Source organism: Bremia lactucae, linkage group LG2 (assembly GCF_004359215.1).
Source record: "Bremia lactucae strain SF5 linkage group LG2, whole genome shotgun sequence".
In the NCBI taxonomy this organism is placed as follows: domain Eukaryota; phylum Oomycota; class Peronosporomycetes; order Peronosporales; family Peronosporaceae; genus Bremia; species Bremia lactucae.
Window position 1 is genome coordinate 4,880,711 of NC_090611.1, and position 15,726 is coordinate 4,896,436.

At 45.9% G+C, this 15,726-nt stretch overlaps 2 protein-coding genes across 2 annotated transcripts; one reads left to right on the forward strand and one right to left on the reverse strand.

The window, feature by feature from the left end:
• Positions 1 to 5,411: 5,411 nt before the first annotated feature.
• CCR75_008830 (uncharacterized protein) lies at positions 5,412 to 9,365 on the forward strand (the record flags this gene model as incomplete). Its single annotated transcript, XM_067966877.1, has 1 exon — positions 5,412 to 9,365. One exon carries the CDS (start codon positions 5,412 to 5,414, stop codon positions 9,363 to 9,365), a length of 3,954 nt encoding a protein of 1,317 aa, XP_067821703.1.
• Positions 9,366 to 9,485: 120 nt separating this feature from the next.
• CCR75_008831 (uncharacterized protein) lies at positions 9,486 to 9,713 on the reverse strand (the record flags this gene model as incomplete). The annotated part of the gene is made up of 1 exon (XM_067966878.1): positions 9,486 to 9,713. The coding sequence occupies one exon, from the start codon at positions 9,711 to 9,713 to the stop codon at positions 9,486 to 9,488; it is 228 nt and encodes a 75-aa protein (XP_067821704.1).
• Between the last annotated feature and the right edge of the window lie 6,013 nt (positions 9,714 to 15,726).

A 15,726-nucleotide genomic window follows, 5' to 3' on the forward strand; every position in this document is an offset into this window, starting at 1 on the left:
AAACCCTAAACCCTAAACCCTCACAATTGAAAGAAATATCTTTTATAATTTTTAAAATTATTGTTATATTCGAATTCAGCGGCAATATTGCAAAAACTCACAAATTTGTAAAGTTTTCAAAATTTTATTACGGAACCAAAAATTCAAGTTACAGAACAATATTTTGATATTCACATAATTGTGAAACTTAACAAAATATTCTGAAACTTTACCGGAAATTGAAGTTATGACAATACGCGAATGTTCGTGAGGTTCAAGTCTAAATATAAGAGTACATCCTACTGATAAAGCAGAATTGCGATGTTAGTCTCATAGAATAATTTTTATACTGGCTTTAGGATAACCTAAGTTTTGTGGTAGCAACTTAGTTATCTCCTAAACCTTAAATGTAATTAGGTTTTAAGTAAATCAACCCGTGCCTTTGAGGACCTGTGCGTTATTTGTATTGCTAATCGGGACACCCATTCGCAAGGAAGTTTTTTCCATTAGGGAAGTTTTGACTCTGCAGGCACACAGGAGTGTGAGTGAGCAGCACCCTGGAGATAGGAACCTAGAGTGTCTCCGTCTCGAACATAAAATGTGCCGTGGTTTACGTAAAACTCGAAAGTGATATCGGGGCTTGGTAGAGAGAGAAGTTGTACTTTTCCCCAGCTATTTGTTTAGTAGCGCTGGATCCGGAATAAGATTTCTTCTGTTATTCCTCCCTTATTCAACTTAAATCGATACACGAGTAGGGCAATACGTCAAAATATCCGACGGATTAAGGCCTGCAGCCGAGCGCGCGGCCTCAAGAACCGACTTTCGGACCCGACGAAGACCCGACCAAGACAAGATCCGACCGAGCCGACTAGCCGACCGCGACGACCGACAGTTTGTGCTTTCGCAAGCCGACTGTTTCGCCATTCACATCCGACCTACTCTACTTCAGACCTAGGTTACGACACTTAAGGATGGACCCGAGTAATCTGACTCGCCGCAGTCCGCCGCAAATCGTGATGAACATCATCGACTCCACGCTCAAGAAATATCGAAACCTTTCTGCCAAGATTAAATCGAAGCAGACAGCTCTTCAACGACTAAAGTTGGTCCCGCCCCGCTCCGTGAAAACTAAGATTTCGTTGAACGTGTCTAAAGACCTCGACAACACAGACAGTGCAAACTACCCCCGCTAAAGTTCAATAAGCAGCTCGCCGACAACGAGAATGCTCTTGCATCCATCATCAAGGAAGCAACAGCTGTCGAGCTAGAGCTACTTCAACGCGAACAGGACGCACTGGCAACAACGTGTACTAGTGAGATAAGTTCTTTCTATAAAGATGTTCACACAATGCTCGCACCAAAAGTTCCACCCTGGGAAGATGCAATTGCTTTCCATACAGGGCAAACCTCCATGGCAGTAACTGACTTCCTTAATGCGAAGGCCATGTTCTACACAGGCTTGACGCAACTACGCTACGATTTGGCTCTCGAACAAGTCATCATAACTCGTAAGAAGGCTGCCAAGGAAGCCAAACGAGCCTCAGCCATGGAACTCGACTCCGAAACTCCAATGGCTACCTCCGTTCAGGAGCTCGTCCGCCAACGCATCCAAAAAGAGATAGCACCTTTGAAGAAACAAGTCGCTGGTCTCAAGGTAGCGTTAAACGACAGCGCCGGTCGTCCACGGGGCACCGATCGGTGCAAGAATACTGCAACGCCCCAGCAGCAAAAGAAGAAGCAAAACGCAAAAGGAAAAGCGGACGTTTCCGGAGCAAACAAGTCCGGAAAGCGAAACGCCAAATCGAAATCAGGGAGCAACGCCAAGTAGAAAAACGCGAAGAACGCGAAAGGCAAGACCCAATCCAAGTAACTCGATCAGATCGCGGTAATGCCCTGGCTCTTTTTGCCAGGAGCAATGTTAAGGAATTAAATAGTTACGCTAGGAACTTAGCTTTTCGTAACTATGTTCCTAAATCCATACCTATCCCGCCCGCTCCAAATCGTTTACTAGGCCTCAACCTTAAATTCTGCCCGACTCCTCGACCTATCCAACCGCCCGATCTTCATGCTGCACTTCCCGACTTTGAGCGTTGAGTACGACTCTCCGCTCAATTCGGGAACGCTCTCGGAACATACAATCGCAAGATCTATGTTCCGAACACATCTTTTCAACCAAAACTAGCATCAGCTAAAGTTGAAAAAAAAATTGAAACGTGTCCGTGACGCTGTCGAACATGAAACCTGGACTCCTACAAAGTACAGAAATCTCAATACGACGCAACGCAACACATATCACTTGCTGAAAGGCCGTCCAGACCTTAAGGTTGTAGAGTCTTGGACCGGCACTTTTCACTCTACTTTGTATCCGTCCCATTGTCTCCAATAGCGGGAGCGTATTTGAAGGAATTTCAATATGGCTCGACTACATGCTCCAGCCTATTTACCAGTCCACGCAGACATACTTACGCAATTCCGACCAGCTCCTACATGACCTTCCAAATCAGACATTTCCGCAAGATACGCTGCTTATCACTGTGGATGTAGAATCACTCTACACTAACATCCCCATCGAAAGAGCACTTCAAGCTATCTCGGCTCGTCTATCAAAACACCCATGGAAGGACGTTATCATATCAGGACTCCGACTGGTGATGAACAACAACTATTTCACCTTCGCAGACTCGTGCTGGCGAAAATTGCGCGAAACAGCAATGGGAACACCGGTCGCTCAGGCTTTTGCCTCGCTCTATGTAGCTCATGTCGAAGACACTACTTCCAGAATTTTCCTCCCATGTATACTACCGCAAGCGTTGTATAGATGATATTTTTCTTCTATGGAGCCACGGTAGCAGCCTACAGCTTCAAGCACTTCCTAGCCAAGTTTTCTCAACGATCAGGTCTGTGCTTTACAAGCACTACATCTAGGACTGAAGCCGTCTTTTTAGATCTCTGCATCATCCGAGACAACGACAAGGTTTACTCTCGTACATACCAGAAAGCTCTGAACTTGTACTTGTACATTCCTGCTAACAGTGCTCACCCCCCAGGTGTTCTGAAGGGACTAATCTTTGGACTAGTTCGGAAATATCGCAAACAAAATAGCAGATCCCGCGGCTGCAAGCAGATAGTCAAGCTACTTTATGCCCGAATCCTGGACCGAGGATACACCCCTTCGACGCTGAAACCACTGTTTGAGAAGGCTCTCGACATCTCCCCGACGCCGAAGCCACCGAATACAACAGCACCTATCGTCTTCAAGCTCCAATTTGACCCAAATGTACTTTCACGAGCGAGACTTAGATCACTCCTACAAGCTGATCTGTTGGAACAAGCACTCAATAAACAGATCAAAATCTGTTACCTAAAGCCTCCAACTCTTTAGACTCTGCTCTGTCCTACGACACTCGCTACAACTGCCCCATCACCTGCGGCTCTACATCAAGACCGTACAGGTGCTAAGGTGTAAATCCTAAATCCAAAATTTGTGAAATATTTTAAAATATTTTGAAATAATTGTAGTATTCAAGTTTAGCGGTAACATTGTGAAAACTCACAAATTTGTTATGTTTACATAATATTTTATCACGACACCGGAAATTCAAGTTACAAGACTTCATTTTGAGATTCATAAAATTGTGAAACTAAACGAAAAATTTTAAAACCGGAAATTCAATTTATGATAAATACGCGTATGTTCGTGAGGACCAAGTCTAAATATAAGGTAACATCCTACTGATGAAGCAGGATAGCGAAGTTAGTCTTACAGGATAATTTTTAGACTAGCTTTAGGATAGCTTAAGTTTTTGTGGTAACAACTTAATTATCTCCTACTCCCAAAGATAGACGTAGGATCATTCGTCTGAGCAAAAAGCACTAATTCCTCCGCTTGTCTCAAAAAGTCATCACGCTGCAGATTATAACGCGCGAGTAGAACTCCTTGAAACGCACTTGATGAGCAGGCGTACTTAGCGATGTTCTCGAGTACCTGGTCAGGCGCTCCACTGACCGCATCACTCACAGCCATCATATACATCATGTGATCATTCCATGACAATCTTTCTTCTTCGACGTGAAGAGCTTGAGTGCTTGAGATCTTGATATTCTAGGGCCAAACTTCATGTGCATCCTGTCCATCGCACACCACACTTGTGGATTTTCGGAATACCAGGTATCCACTTGGCTGTGAAAGTGTTGGCCAGCTTTGCCGATCAAAATTTTTCCTAGGACGTCCAGCTTAATGTCTTCCGTCCACATGCACTCACTGAGTTCTTCCGCGATACGAACTTGACGAAGAAATCGCTTTCCCCAAGGACCGAATCCAGCTCCAAGTCCAGGATACACCTCCTTCCCTTCGAAGGCCTCAATCGCAAGCTTTAGGTCCCAGAATTCCGGCCCCCTTGGCGCCGCAAGGTACGTAGGAGCTTGTGTCTGTCTATGTGCAGCTTTTTGTGGATGCTGTGGATGAAAACCTATCCCCCCGACTGCTCCTCCTGCCCTCTCTTGCCTAAATCCTGCTGCATAGTGTTGCGCTGGACTTGGCGTGACTTCGTCTTCAAGGGAAGCCATTGTCATGCTGCGACCGCGTCCCGTGCGCGCCTCCGCATAAGTGCGGAAGGTGCTGCTACAGGCAGACGCAACCGAAGCTTGGTCACCTCCAACTTGTCGAGCTTCTAGCCTGTTAAGGTGAGCTCCGATATCACCCTTCATTTCCGTCTTTATTTCCCCAGCAGCCTTGCCACAGCCTCGTCCGTGTCGGAGCCTGTACTAGCTCCGGCATCGACGGCGTGCGGCGTGCTTGGCGCTTGGGGTCGATGTGGAGCGCCCTCATCCGTTGGATTTGGGCTCATAACCTGCCAAACACGAGAGGAAAAGATGCTGCTACAAAGAGTGTGGCAAAGGACGAAGTGAGTATATTGTTCTGTTTAAACTGCTTTCTCTTCACCTAGTCCCAACTGTTTTTTTACCTGTTTTGTGCCGTTTTCCTGTCACTGACGTATGTCCGCGCCGAGATCAACTTCATCGATGGTGTCGGTAAGTCGGTCGACTACACGTTGCTTTTTAACACGTAAGGACTTGACCTACAAGTAATGGTCGTTGTAGGGTCAGTAGGCAAATAGGACATCAGTGACAGGAGATTAAAACAGAAAATACACCGTTAAGTTCGAAAGTCGCTCTTATCGCTCTCCTAACATTGATTCCATGTATTTTTGCGGCAGGGTACACAGCACCAAGGCACGCTGCAAAATTTGTGTCAGTATTAACATTTAACATCTTGAATTTGTATCTTCACTCTATGGAGCCTCCTCTAAAACTTAATGAAAACTATATATTTCCCCTCTACAAAAAATAAAATATCAGCTTCTTGATTACAGTATTTTGCACCCAATCATCTTCCATCTTCTCGATCCTTAACTTGATGTTTTTAGGCCGCCATGAGTAAGCGTACCGTGGTGAAATGGTCTCCGCACGACGCGTCGCTTTTTGCGGTGGGTGCGGATAATCTGCGCTTGTTCGAGGTGACAACATCTTCTTCTCTTAATCATGACTATGTCGACGCCGTGTCCGAGGCAGCAGCTCTCACGACGCAACGCAAGCGCGCTTTTCGCGTCGTGCGGATCAACGCGAAAGTCTCACAACTCAAATGTTTACAATGGTATCCGTTCGAAACCAAGCCACTACTAATCGCCACAGGCACACAATCTGGAAAAGTATTTTTATGTGACTTTGAAGACCCTCGAGCGCGCGTAATGCGTGAATTTTTGCCAAAATACAGTCGTCCATGCCACACCGTGGCCTGGAATCCATCAGTATCGAATCAATTGGCTGCAGGATTTGAAAAAGTTCGAAGTGATTTTTGTACATTCGTATGGGACTTGAATACGAGTAATGCCGTCGGAACAGCAGCAGGGGGGCAGAGTGTCACGGGAAGCAGCAGTGCTAGCAATATCGAGGGCCACGTGGACCAAGACGGAGGTATGGAGAGAGCTCTAAATAACAGAAAAGGAGGAAATACTGGTGGAGGCACTGCAAGTGTTGGAGTCGGAGCAGGAGGCAATCAATTCGCCCCAACGGACTCGAAACCTGTGTATGAATTGGCAAATTCGGAAGCTACATTGGCACTTTCGTGGGTACCAGTTCAGCCAACGTGCTTGGCAACGGGTACTGGATTCAAGTGGTTACGAATTTACGACTTAAGAGCTAAAGGGTCGTCGCCCATGAGTGTCGTGGCCCATCATAAAGCAGTGCTAGGAGTGGTCTTTGATCACCATCGTCCACATATGCTTGCAACGTATAGTGATGCACCACAAGAGCCGGTAAAAGTCTGGGATATTCGTCAATTAGAGTCGTCGTCTGGACCCATAGTGTCGCTATACCATACAAGTCGAAGCCTTGCGCAAGTGTCGTGGTGTCCCTCAAAACCAGGTATTTTAGTCACAGCATCAAATGAAGAGAAATGGGTATCCTTGTGGGATATTACCAAGCCAGAAAGTGAATCTTCGATGCTCAAGAAGCCGTCCCGTCGACGGTATACATCGGAACCCTTGACTTCGTTTTCATGGCAGCATATTGACTTGCAAAGATCACGAACGACCAAAGGAAGCAATCGTAAATGTACGAAAAAACACGAATTATTGGCCGCCGCGTTTCCAAATCGATTGTTAACAGCATCGATTACTGGCGAGCTGGGAGATCTCTCGGTGCATGATGCCATGCCGCTTTCCTTGTCATCGCATGGAGCGGTGACGTTTGGATGTGGAAGGTTATTGTTTGGAGGTGCGAGTGGATTAGGAACGTCTGCTATGACTCGACTTACATTAGAGGAAGAAGCTTTCAAGGGCACTCGTGTAGACGACGACATTTCAAATGAAATGTATAAACGTGCGAAGCAAGGGTACTCGATTGGTTTACCTACGAATCTTAAGCTCTTTAGCGAGCATAGTCCACGCAGTCGGCAATTGCGTCACCTCTGGGTGTGGGTGGATCAAGTCGAAATGCTGCGTACGATACAAGCGTCACGGATGGAGCAATCACGTGCTTCGAGTGTTGGAAATAGTACGACAAATGCGGGAATGATTGGTCCTTTGCGTGGATGGCCTGTTGATCCGAATGCGCTTGTTTTCGCCGGTGTCAAGAGTCTTTTAAAAGCTTCCGGAGATCCGTTGACAACTTCCAAAGCTAATTTGTCCAGCTCGGTTACCGATCAAGAAGACTCGCGTGAAGAAGAGCTTATTGTGACAATTGTCTCGGTCATGAAGACGGATCAAATCCTTGGATGTTTGTATTTTGAAGGGCTTGGACGACGATTAGCTCTATTAGCGTGCAATTGGGATCCCGATTCTGGTCAAGGTGGCGCTCGTACAACAATTGTTGGAGGTGGACCTGGTCTGGAGAGCGCCGCAGGAGGAAGAAACATGCATCGCAGTAGTTCGAGTACGTGGAATTCTCAAAAACTATTTGACGAGAATGCACGTTTGGGGAATCGACCCGGGTTTGAAAATGGACATCACGAGCTCTCGAGTATTCTGAATCGCTGTGAAGTCGAAGGAAATTACGCGCGCGCGGCAGCACTTGCGGTGTTTCATGGTGATTTAAATACCGCAGTAACCCTTTTACAAAAAGGAGCGTCGTGGGTGACACAAATGCAGCATTTAAACATTGGCGTCGTGTCGCCGTATTCGCCTGATTTATTGCAGCTCGTTGCCATGTCGGTTGCAGGGTATTCAACGTCAATTGCAAGTGCTGGAGGCATTTCGTTATGGTCGACTATGACGCAGCAATTGTTGAAACGAAGTGAAATTGTATCCCAAGCAAATCCTCGGTACTTTCACGCCATGCTGTCTTTCTTGTGCGTTATAAGCTCGACGTTTTCATCGACCACTACTGTCAATTCGATACGAGCGCAGCCTTTACGGCGTCCCAATGGTCGAAGACAATGGGGAAGTTCGGAAGCATTGGCAGCATACGGAGCTCGACAGGTAAGTGCTGGTGCCTACTCGGCAATTCTACACGACATTACGCTTCCGTTAAGCGATCGTCTTGCATTTGCTTGTCGATATCTTCAAGCAGATGAGTTGCTTGCGTTTGTGGCGCAGCACGAAGAAGAGAGTGAACAATTTGGACGTCTTGAAGGGATTATTGTCACAGGATTCAACGTTGATGGTATTCGACTCTTGCAAACGTACTTGGATCGAACAGGAGACATTCAAACACTTGCGTTATTCGCTGCACGATTGCCAGCGACGTATGTATCGGAATCAGCACAACTACACCAGTGGATTCAAATTTATAAAGATTTGCTGAATCAATGGCAACTCTTTCATGAACGTGCGCGTTTTGATGTCGGACGTGCACAATTGCAAGATAGGTTAAAAGGGTTTTCGAGTTTATTGTCTCGAAACTTTCAAAGCTTATCGAAAGATTCGTTGAAAGCATTTACGCAGTCCGTGCCACCGCAATTGTATGTGCGTTGTAACTTTTGCAATGCATCGTTGTCGTTAGCAAGTTTGCTTCGACTCGGTGGATCTCATTCTTCGTGGCTTAATCGTGCAAAACCAAAATTAACGTGCTGTCCGACGTGTCGAAAGCCCCTTCCACAGTGCGCATTGTGCTTACTACCCTTTGGGTCCCTCAATCCGTACTTTGAATTGGCCCGTCGAAGTTCTCGACAAACGGCAGATGCTGTAAGTTCGTTACTTAATACCGTGGGTAGTGATCCTGGAAGTGTTTTGAAAGAACCCCAGAATGGTATCCACGAGAATGAAAACCTCGCTCAATTGTCAAGTATCCCATTTGTCGAGTGGTTTACGTGGTGCCAATCGTGTAAACACGGAGGACATGCCCATCACTTGGCCGATTGGTTTCAAGCTCATTGCGTTTGTCCTGTCACGGACTGCAAGTGTCAATGTCAACACTTGGACTTGCCACTCGTGGGAGATCAAACGCAAAAGCACTTGATTGAACACCAACGCGCTGCGACATTACGAGCTGTGGCACAAGGCAAAACAAAGCAATTGGAAGGACAGCAGTCGAAGGAGGCAAAAGTTTCGATACGTGGATTAAAACATTCGTTTTCGGACAAACAACAGCAACAGGTGGCATCCAGGCCCCAGAATGGACAGCATCCTTTTTCCGTGGCGTCGTTAGGATCTGGATCAACGTTTCGATCGTACTCGTCGGCTCAACTTCGACCGAGTGGCTCATCGAATGGCTACCCACCTCCATTTTCGTTATCCGGAAGCAATTCCATGGCGAATTTGTCGAGTGGCATCAATAGTGTGGCAACGGGGGGCACGAATGTTGGTACTGGGACACTGAGTGATGGTTTTTCGCTTGGCAACAAGCTGGATCAACTGGAAAAAGAGAAGAAGAATTATCAGTACATGTAAGTAGTTATTAAAACTTTGAGCAGCTTAAATACAGGTACTGCGCCTAATACGGGTAGAACAAAATATTTTTTTAGTGGAAATTAAAAAAAATAACGTGAGTGATTTGAAGTTTTACAAAATCTAGGAACTTGTCACGCCCAAAAGGGAGACTCGACGACTGTAGTCGTCCAGGATTTCTTGCTCGGTGGTACCTAGACGCTTTATTGCTCGTTCGCGGTGCAACTGTTCATCGTTAAAGCCAAAGATGAACTCCACTTTCGATGTTGGCTTCAATTGAGATACGCCAGTATATCGGCGCAATTCCTCACTTTCAACGATATCGCCGTCACAAATGCCAAGCTTCTTCATGCCCTTTTCCTTTTTCAAAATGTCCAAGTTCACACCAAGACGATTAAGGGCACGTCGACTTATTCTGTTTGACGTTTTCAGGTGGTGTTTGCTTGATAGGGTTCTATCTGACACCGGTAATTTTGACATCATAGAGGGCTTACAGAATTGGCTTATAGGAAAGAACTAGGCGTGTCTTTCCGAGGTGAGAGACTATTTATAAAATTGCTATGGGAGCTTTGCCAGCTTCGCAGAGGGTCAGCCATTGGGACAGATCATTTGGATAAAAAACCAATAAGCAAAGATCATAAAAAGTTATATATTTCATATAAGGATTCGAAGACGGGTCGCGAGCCGTTGTTCAAGCTGCTTGAAGCGGAAGGCATAAAGGATACAACGTTCTTGGATTAAAATTGGTGGCAACCGCTTAAGATTTATACAATAAGGAATTCGTTTGTAGTCAAAAGTATTGGCAGGCACGGCATTCAAGCTAAATGGGTAGTGCATGCTTGTATATAATAGGTTGCTGGGGATAACGACAGCTGCTCTTTGTGTGGTTTTCTTCCGCACTTCTTGCTAAATTTCTATTTTCACAAAATCTGGATGCTTTTTGCGGAATTCGTTGACTTGTGAGAAATTAAATACGGCGTACGTTTTGCTCTCTCATTGATGTCGCTNTTACGCGTTCCGTCTGACCATCTATCTCGGGATGATCAGAAGTTGACACAGTGTCCAAGAGATCGGAACACGGATTGCCAAAACTCCGCCGTGAACTGTGGATCTCTATCAGAGACTAGTTCACGGGGTAAACCGTGGAGTTTGAATACCCTGTCGATAAAGACACGGGCACAGCCCGTAGCCGTAAATGACTCTGGTACTGCAACAAGATGTATCATCTTGCTCAATGTGCTTTAAAAACAAGGATTCCATTTCTTTTGGACTTCGGAAAATGTACTTGCGCACGAACTGATACTGGCGGGGCCAGTAATAGTCGCGACTTACTGTGATAAGCTCTCTCGCGTCCACGATGCCCACTTGTTGGTACATCGTGACACTCATACATGATGCGCAAGCGCAAATCCTTGTGAGTGGGGACGACGACACCTGGAGTGTCGCCTGCAACGGCTTTGTAGTACAGAAAGCCGTACCGATCGGATGACGATCGATATAAAGCCGGTAAATCTTTAAATGAATTACTGAATGGATTAATCAGATGATCCATAAAACGCAGAAGTTATTTACCGTCTGTGAAGGCTTTCTTTATGTCATCAAACAAAGTTGACGACGGAACACTTGTAATTAGTACTGTAACAGTGGGATTTTCTAACTGTTGGATGCGCAGCCGACTCGATATCGGGTCGGCGTGATGACGCATCAGCGACGACATTAAGTTGTCCTGGTTTATATTCCACGGAGAAATTATACTCCGCGAAGAAGGATATCCACCTCGCCATTCTTTGCGAAATGTGTGGGCTATTTACGGCCGTGCGTAATGACGCATGGTCCGTATATACGATAAACGGTCTATTTCCGAGGAGATAGACCCTAAATTTAGCTAGTGCATATTTGATGGCAAGAAGTTCCTTGTCATGCACTGGGTAATTGCGATCGGCTGGTTGCAGCTGACGCGATTGGTTACAGACGACAGGCTTCGCGCCGTCTGTATCGTATTGCATAAACGCACAGCCGATTGCGAAATCGCTGGCGTCACAGACCACATGGAATGATCTTTCTTGATCTGCAATCGCCAAGATGGGCGATTGCATCAACGTTTGCTTGATACCTTCAAAGGAACGCTGATAATCAGATTTCCATTACCATTTCTTGTCTTTTTTCAAGAGACGAGAGAGATGAACTCTCATCTCGGCATAATTGCGTGAGTACTTCTGCAAGTACGCTGCTAGCCCAAGGAACTTTCTAAGTCCCTTGACATCGACTAGAACTGGCCAGTAGGTCATTGCCTTGATCTTTTCGGGATCAGGGCGCACGCCGTGTTTACCGACGATGCACCCAAGAAGTGGAATTTCGCTTGCAGCGAATATACATGTCTTGAAATTTGCGTACAATCTATGCTTTCGCATACGTGTAAGAACCTGACGAACGTGAGTTTTATGAACTTCCACGTCCGTCTATCCGTCCATAGCCCGACTATGGACGAATACATCGTCAAAATAACTCGGTGCGAATTTCGCACCGGTCTCAACAGATTCGTTACGCATCTGTCGAATGTTGCAGTGGCGTTACTAAGCCCCTGTGGCATTACTAGCCATTCCCAGAGCATCCTTCTGGGAGTGCTCACTGCTGTGTACGGGATGTCCCGCTGACGCATAAGGATCTGCTAAAATCCATCCGTCAGATCCATAGACGAAACAATGATACTCTTAGACATAACATCTATGATTACGTCTTTTCTAGGAACTGGCGTTTGAGCCGGTACCGTCGCAGCATTCAGTTTATTGAATGCGTGCACAATCCGCCAACCTCCTGTGGCCTTTCGCACACAGAAGGTCGGAGAGCTATGTGGGGAGGTTGACTCCCTTACATGGCCAGCTTTTAATCGATCGATAAAGAATTCACCGATCGCAAGTACTTGTTCACGAGGCAGTGGCCAGTGCTTCATGATACAGTACTTCGAGCCCGGTTTGAGCTCGATCTCATGTCGAGTGCCTTAATCCTTAGGTAACTCGCATAAAAAAATCCTTTAGGCAATACATCCCAGAATTCAATCAAACCTTTGTATCAGGATCTGTCTCAAGTGACTCCCAGGATTGAGTAGTATATATCTCAATCCGAGTCATCACACCGAGGATACTTTCGTCCATCGATGAGCTGCTGAGAACCCGTTTGTTCTCTGCAAAATTTTGCCGCTGACCGAATATAGCTTACGATCCATCTTTTGTGACGAGTACGCAGATCTGCTCGATTCTACCACTATGCAGATCTCTCAAGAACCGTTTAGGTTCGGGGGTTGGTAATTGAGTAATCTTCGCAGTTAACTTCGGAGGCGCATACAGATAATGAGTATATAGGCGCCTACTCTTGATCCGTCATTAACCAAGACATTCAATGTCTCGATTTTTTCCCGGGATTATTCACAGGCTGCCGAGGTTTTAATCCCTCGGGATGCTGAAGTCTAGTCACTTCAGCATTTACTATTTGAGGAGATTTTCCTCAAGTACCTGGGTACTTATTCCTTCAACGTTTTGCGAGTGTGATTGCGCTATCACAGTCGAGTCCCCTACAATCGACCTAGGATCATCGGGTCGTCCCTTTTATACAACCGGTATATTCCTTGAATGTCGCTAGCTAGGCGTACATTCATGTCTCAATCTACTCGACTTTTTCGAGTGGTGCACCTTTGGCGTTGCTGTGCGTTCGCACATTCGCCGGCAGCTGACTCCACAGTGTGATTAGTCATCACACTGTGATCTTGTGTAGTCGTACTAGCGATCGTACCACAAGTGAGGCCATCGCTTTCACTCGTAGTACATCCACACGCTTGTGGACGCTCCAAAACGTTCATCAAGTGGCAGGCATCTTTACGGATCGATGTTGCTAGCTGATTCTTGGCTCATATTTCTGATCCAAGGTTAACCTAGGATGACATCAAATTTGTGATCCGAATCCAGCACGATAAAACCATCATTGTACTGTAAATCTTTTGACGTGGAGTGAATTTTCACTACGCGTTTCATTACTGTTATTGATGCACCTGTCGCTAGACGCACCGTCATCCTCGTTGGAGGGATGTCGCGCTACACATATTTGAGCCTACGACTTTCTAGCTTCTGTCGACGAGTAAAATTATTCGACGCCCACAGTCCACTAGGGCTCTAAGTGACAATTCATTTGTCACTTTTAACTTTAAGGTATGAGGGATACCTCATTGCCAGATGCAGAGACACATAATGATTGTGTGTCTGGAGCCACTTTAATCAGGAGATTTGCAAATTCTCTTGAGGTTGCTGGATCACTAGGGCGTTGCCCCCCTACTGTCCCCGACCGTTTTTTTGCGTTCCGCCTCGCTGTTGCGATTTTGCAATAACGTCGGACCCGCGACAGTTGCCCTTTTCGGCATTCGGTTCATAATTACGTTCAGTACCTCTCGTATTGGGCGTGGGGTACTACGCTCATGAGCGTGGTGTCCTAACTTCTGACAGCGATTGCATATCTGCAATCGCTTATTGTTCAAAAAGCGAGATTTCTCGCTTTTGACATAAGAGGGGTCCATAGGTTCTGGACCTCCAAGCTCGTGTCTTCTTGGAGGACGATACTTTGACTAGCTAGCTTGATCCTGTCTCAAGCTAAAGTCTCCTGTTCCGCTGCTTATATTGCTTCTTTAAGCGTATCATGTTCCAAGCGGAACTTGTGGGTCTTTACGGGACCATCCGTAAGACCTTGCATGAACACCGTAATCAACGTGTGTTCGTGGACTGGGTTGTTTGTGATACAACTCGCTAAGAGTCGTATATGCTGGGCATAAGCGTGAACATTACGCTTGGCTTGCTTGTGTTTTGAGAAGCTCTGATCGAGCTCTGAACTCAGCCCTAGGCAGTTCAAACGTCTGTTTGAGCCGGGCTTTAAAAGCCTTTAGCAACCCAAAGACATATGGGTCGCGCAACTTAAGGCCTAGTGCCCAAGTTTTGGCACGACCTGCCAAATTTGACTGAGCAAATGCGGCTTGCATTTGCTCGTCGACGATGTGACGAGCCCTTATGTCATTGTCCAACTCGACGAACCATTCTAAGAGGGAGTCTTCTTCGACCTTCCTATACTTAGAGATCTCAGTCTTAAAGGTTTCGGGACGACGCGTGTGCATCATCCCAGGTACGGGGTCTGTACCTGTTGTAACCTCAACAGTCCTGCCTGTTGAGAGCATTGCTGATTAAGCAAGGCTACCTTCTCCTTTGCCTCTTCAAGTTCATGTTGTATGAACTTGGCGATGGCTGAATGGAGGGCTTCTCTGTTAAAATCGGACAGCATGGCCAAGACGGTATCTTTTCTATGGTCGAACTCATTTGTTCGACCGCACTCCTTTCCATGTCACTTAGAAAGGAGTAGCTATCAGCGAAACGTGATGTGTATTCCCTTTATCATCTCACGTTTCCATGCTGGATGATAGGACTGTGGTCCTTGGACGGACTACAAAGTGCTACCAGGTGTAACGGGGCACTGCCGATTTGTACTGCTTCAGTACAGTCCACTTCGCGCTGCTTCAACGCGAGTGGTGCTTCACGTCACCTCATGTACCCTAGTACGTGCAGAGGGAGACTCTCTTTAAAACACTTGCTGTAAAGAGGGTTAAAAGTAAACTGTATTTAATATAATTAAGTTCTTCTGTTTCTATCGATTTAATACTAACTTAATTATAAACTAATACAAAACATGCAATAAAGTCTTATCTGTCTCTCTCTTTGCGCGCGTCCGGCGCTGAATGGACGGCGGAGCAAGGCCTATATCTACCATGGATTAGCTTTCTGAATCTACTACGTAAAGTAATATTCTCCAAATCGTATCGACGTTTTAGACAATATATTCACAACCTTTAAGTGTTAATTTTATGTATCGATACACCCCGTTACATAGACTTTATATGGGAAACGTTTATGCAGACCTTTTCAGCTGTAGTAGCTCGGAAGGTCTGCAAAATCTTCGCAATGTATGCGTAATTTCATGTTAGAATTAGCAAGATGCTTTTTCAACAAAGAAATTACGAACGAATGCCGACAAAAACTGAAAGATAAGGAAATTGTGGCTCATGGTGGGTACTAAAGAGCACTTAGATACGCCTATTAGAGGCATTTCCGCAAAAGTTGGTAGAAGTAAAGTTAAATCAATTTATCCTTAGCTTCCCTTCCGAAGACTAACTAACATGCATGCCCTTATCGCATATTTTCAGCTCAACTTCCCCCTTGCTGCTCGGTTTGCTGCTCTTTCTTTTCGCTCTTTTTATGGCTTGCCAATCAATTGCGGGCGCTCTTGGTTTGTTCTCACCTGTAAGAGCCGTACATTTAACATCGCCAAACGAAAACAC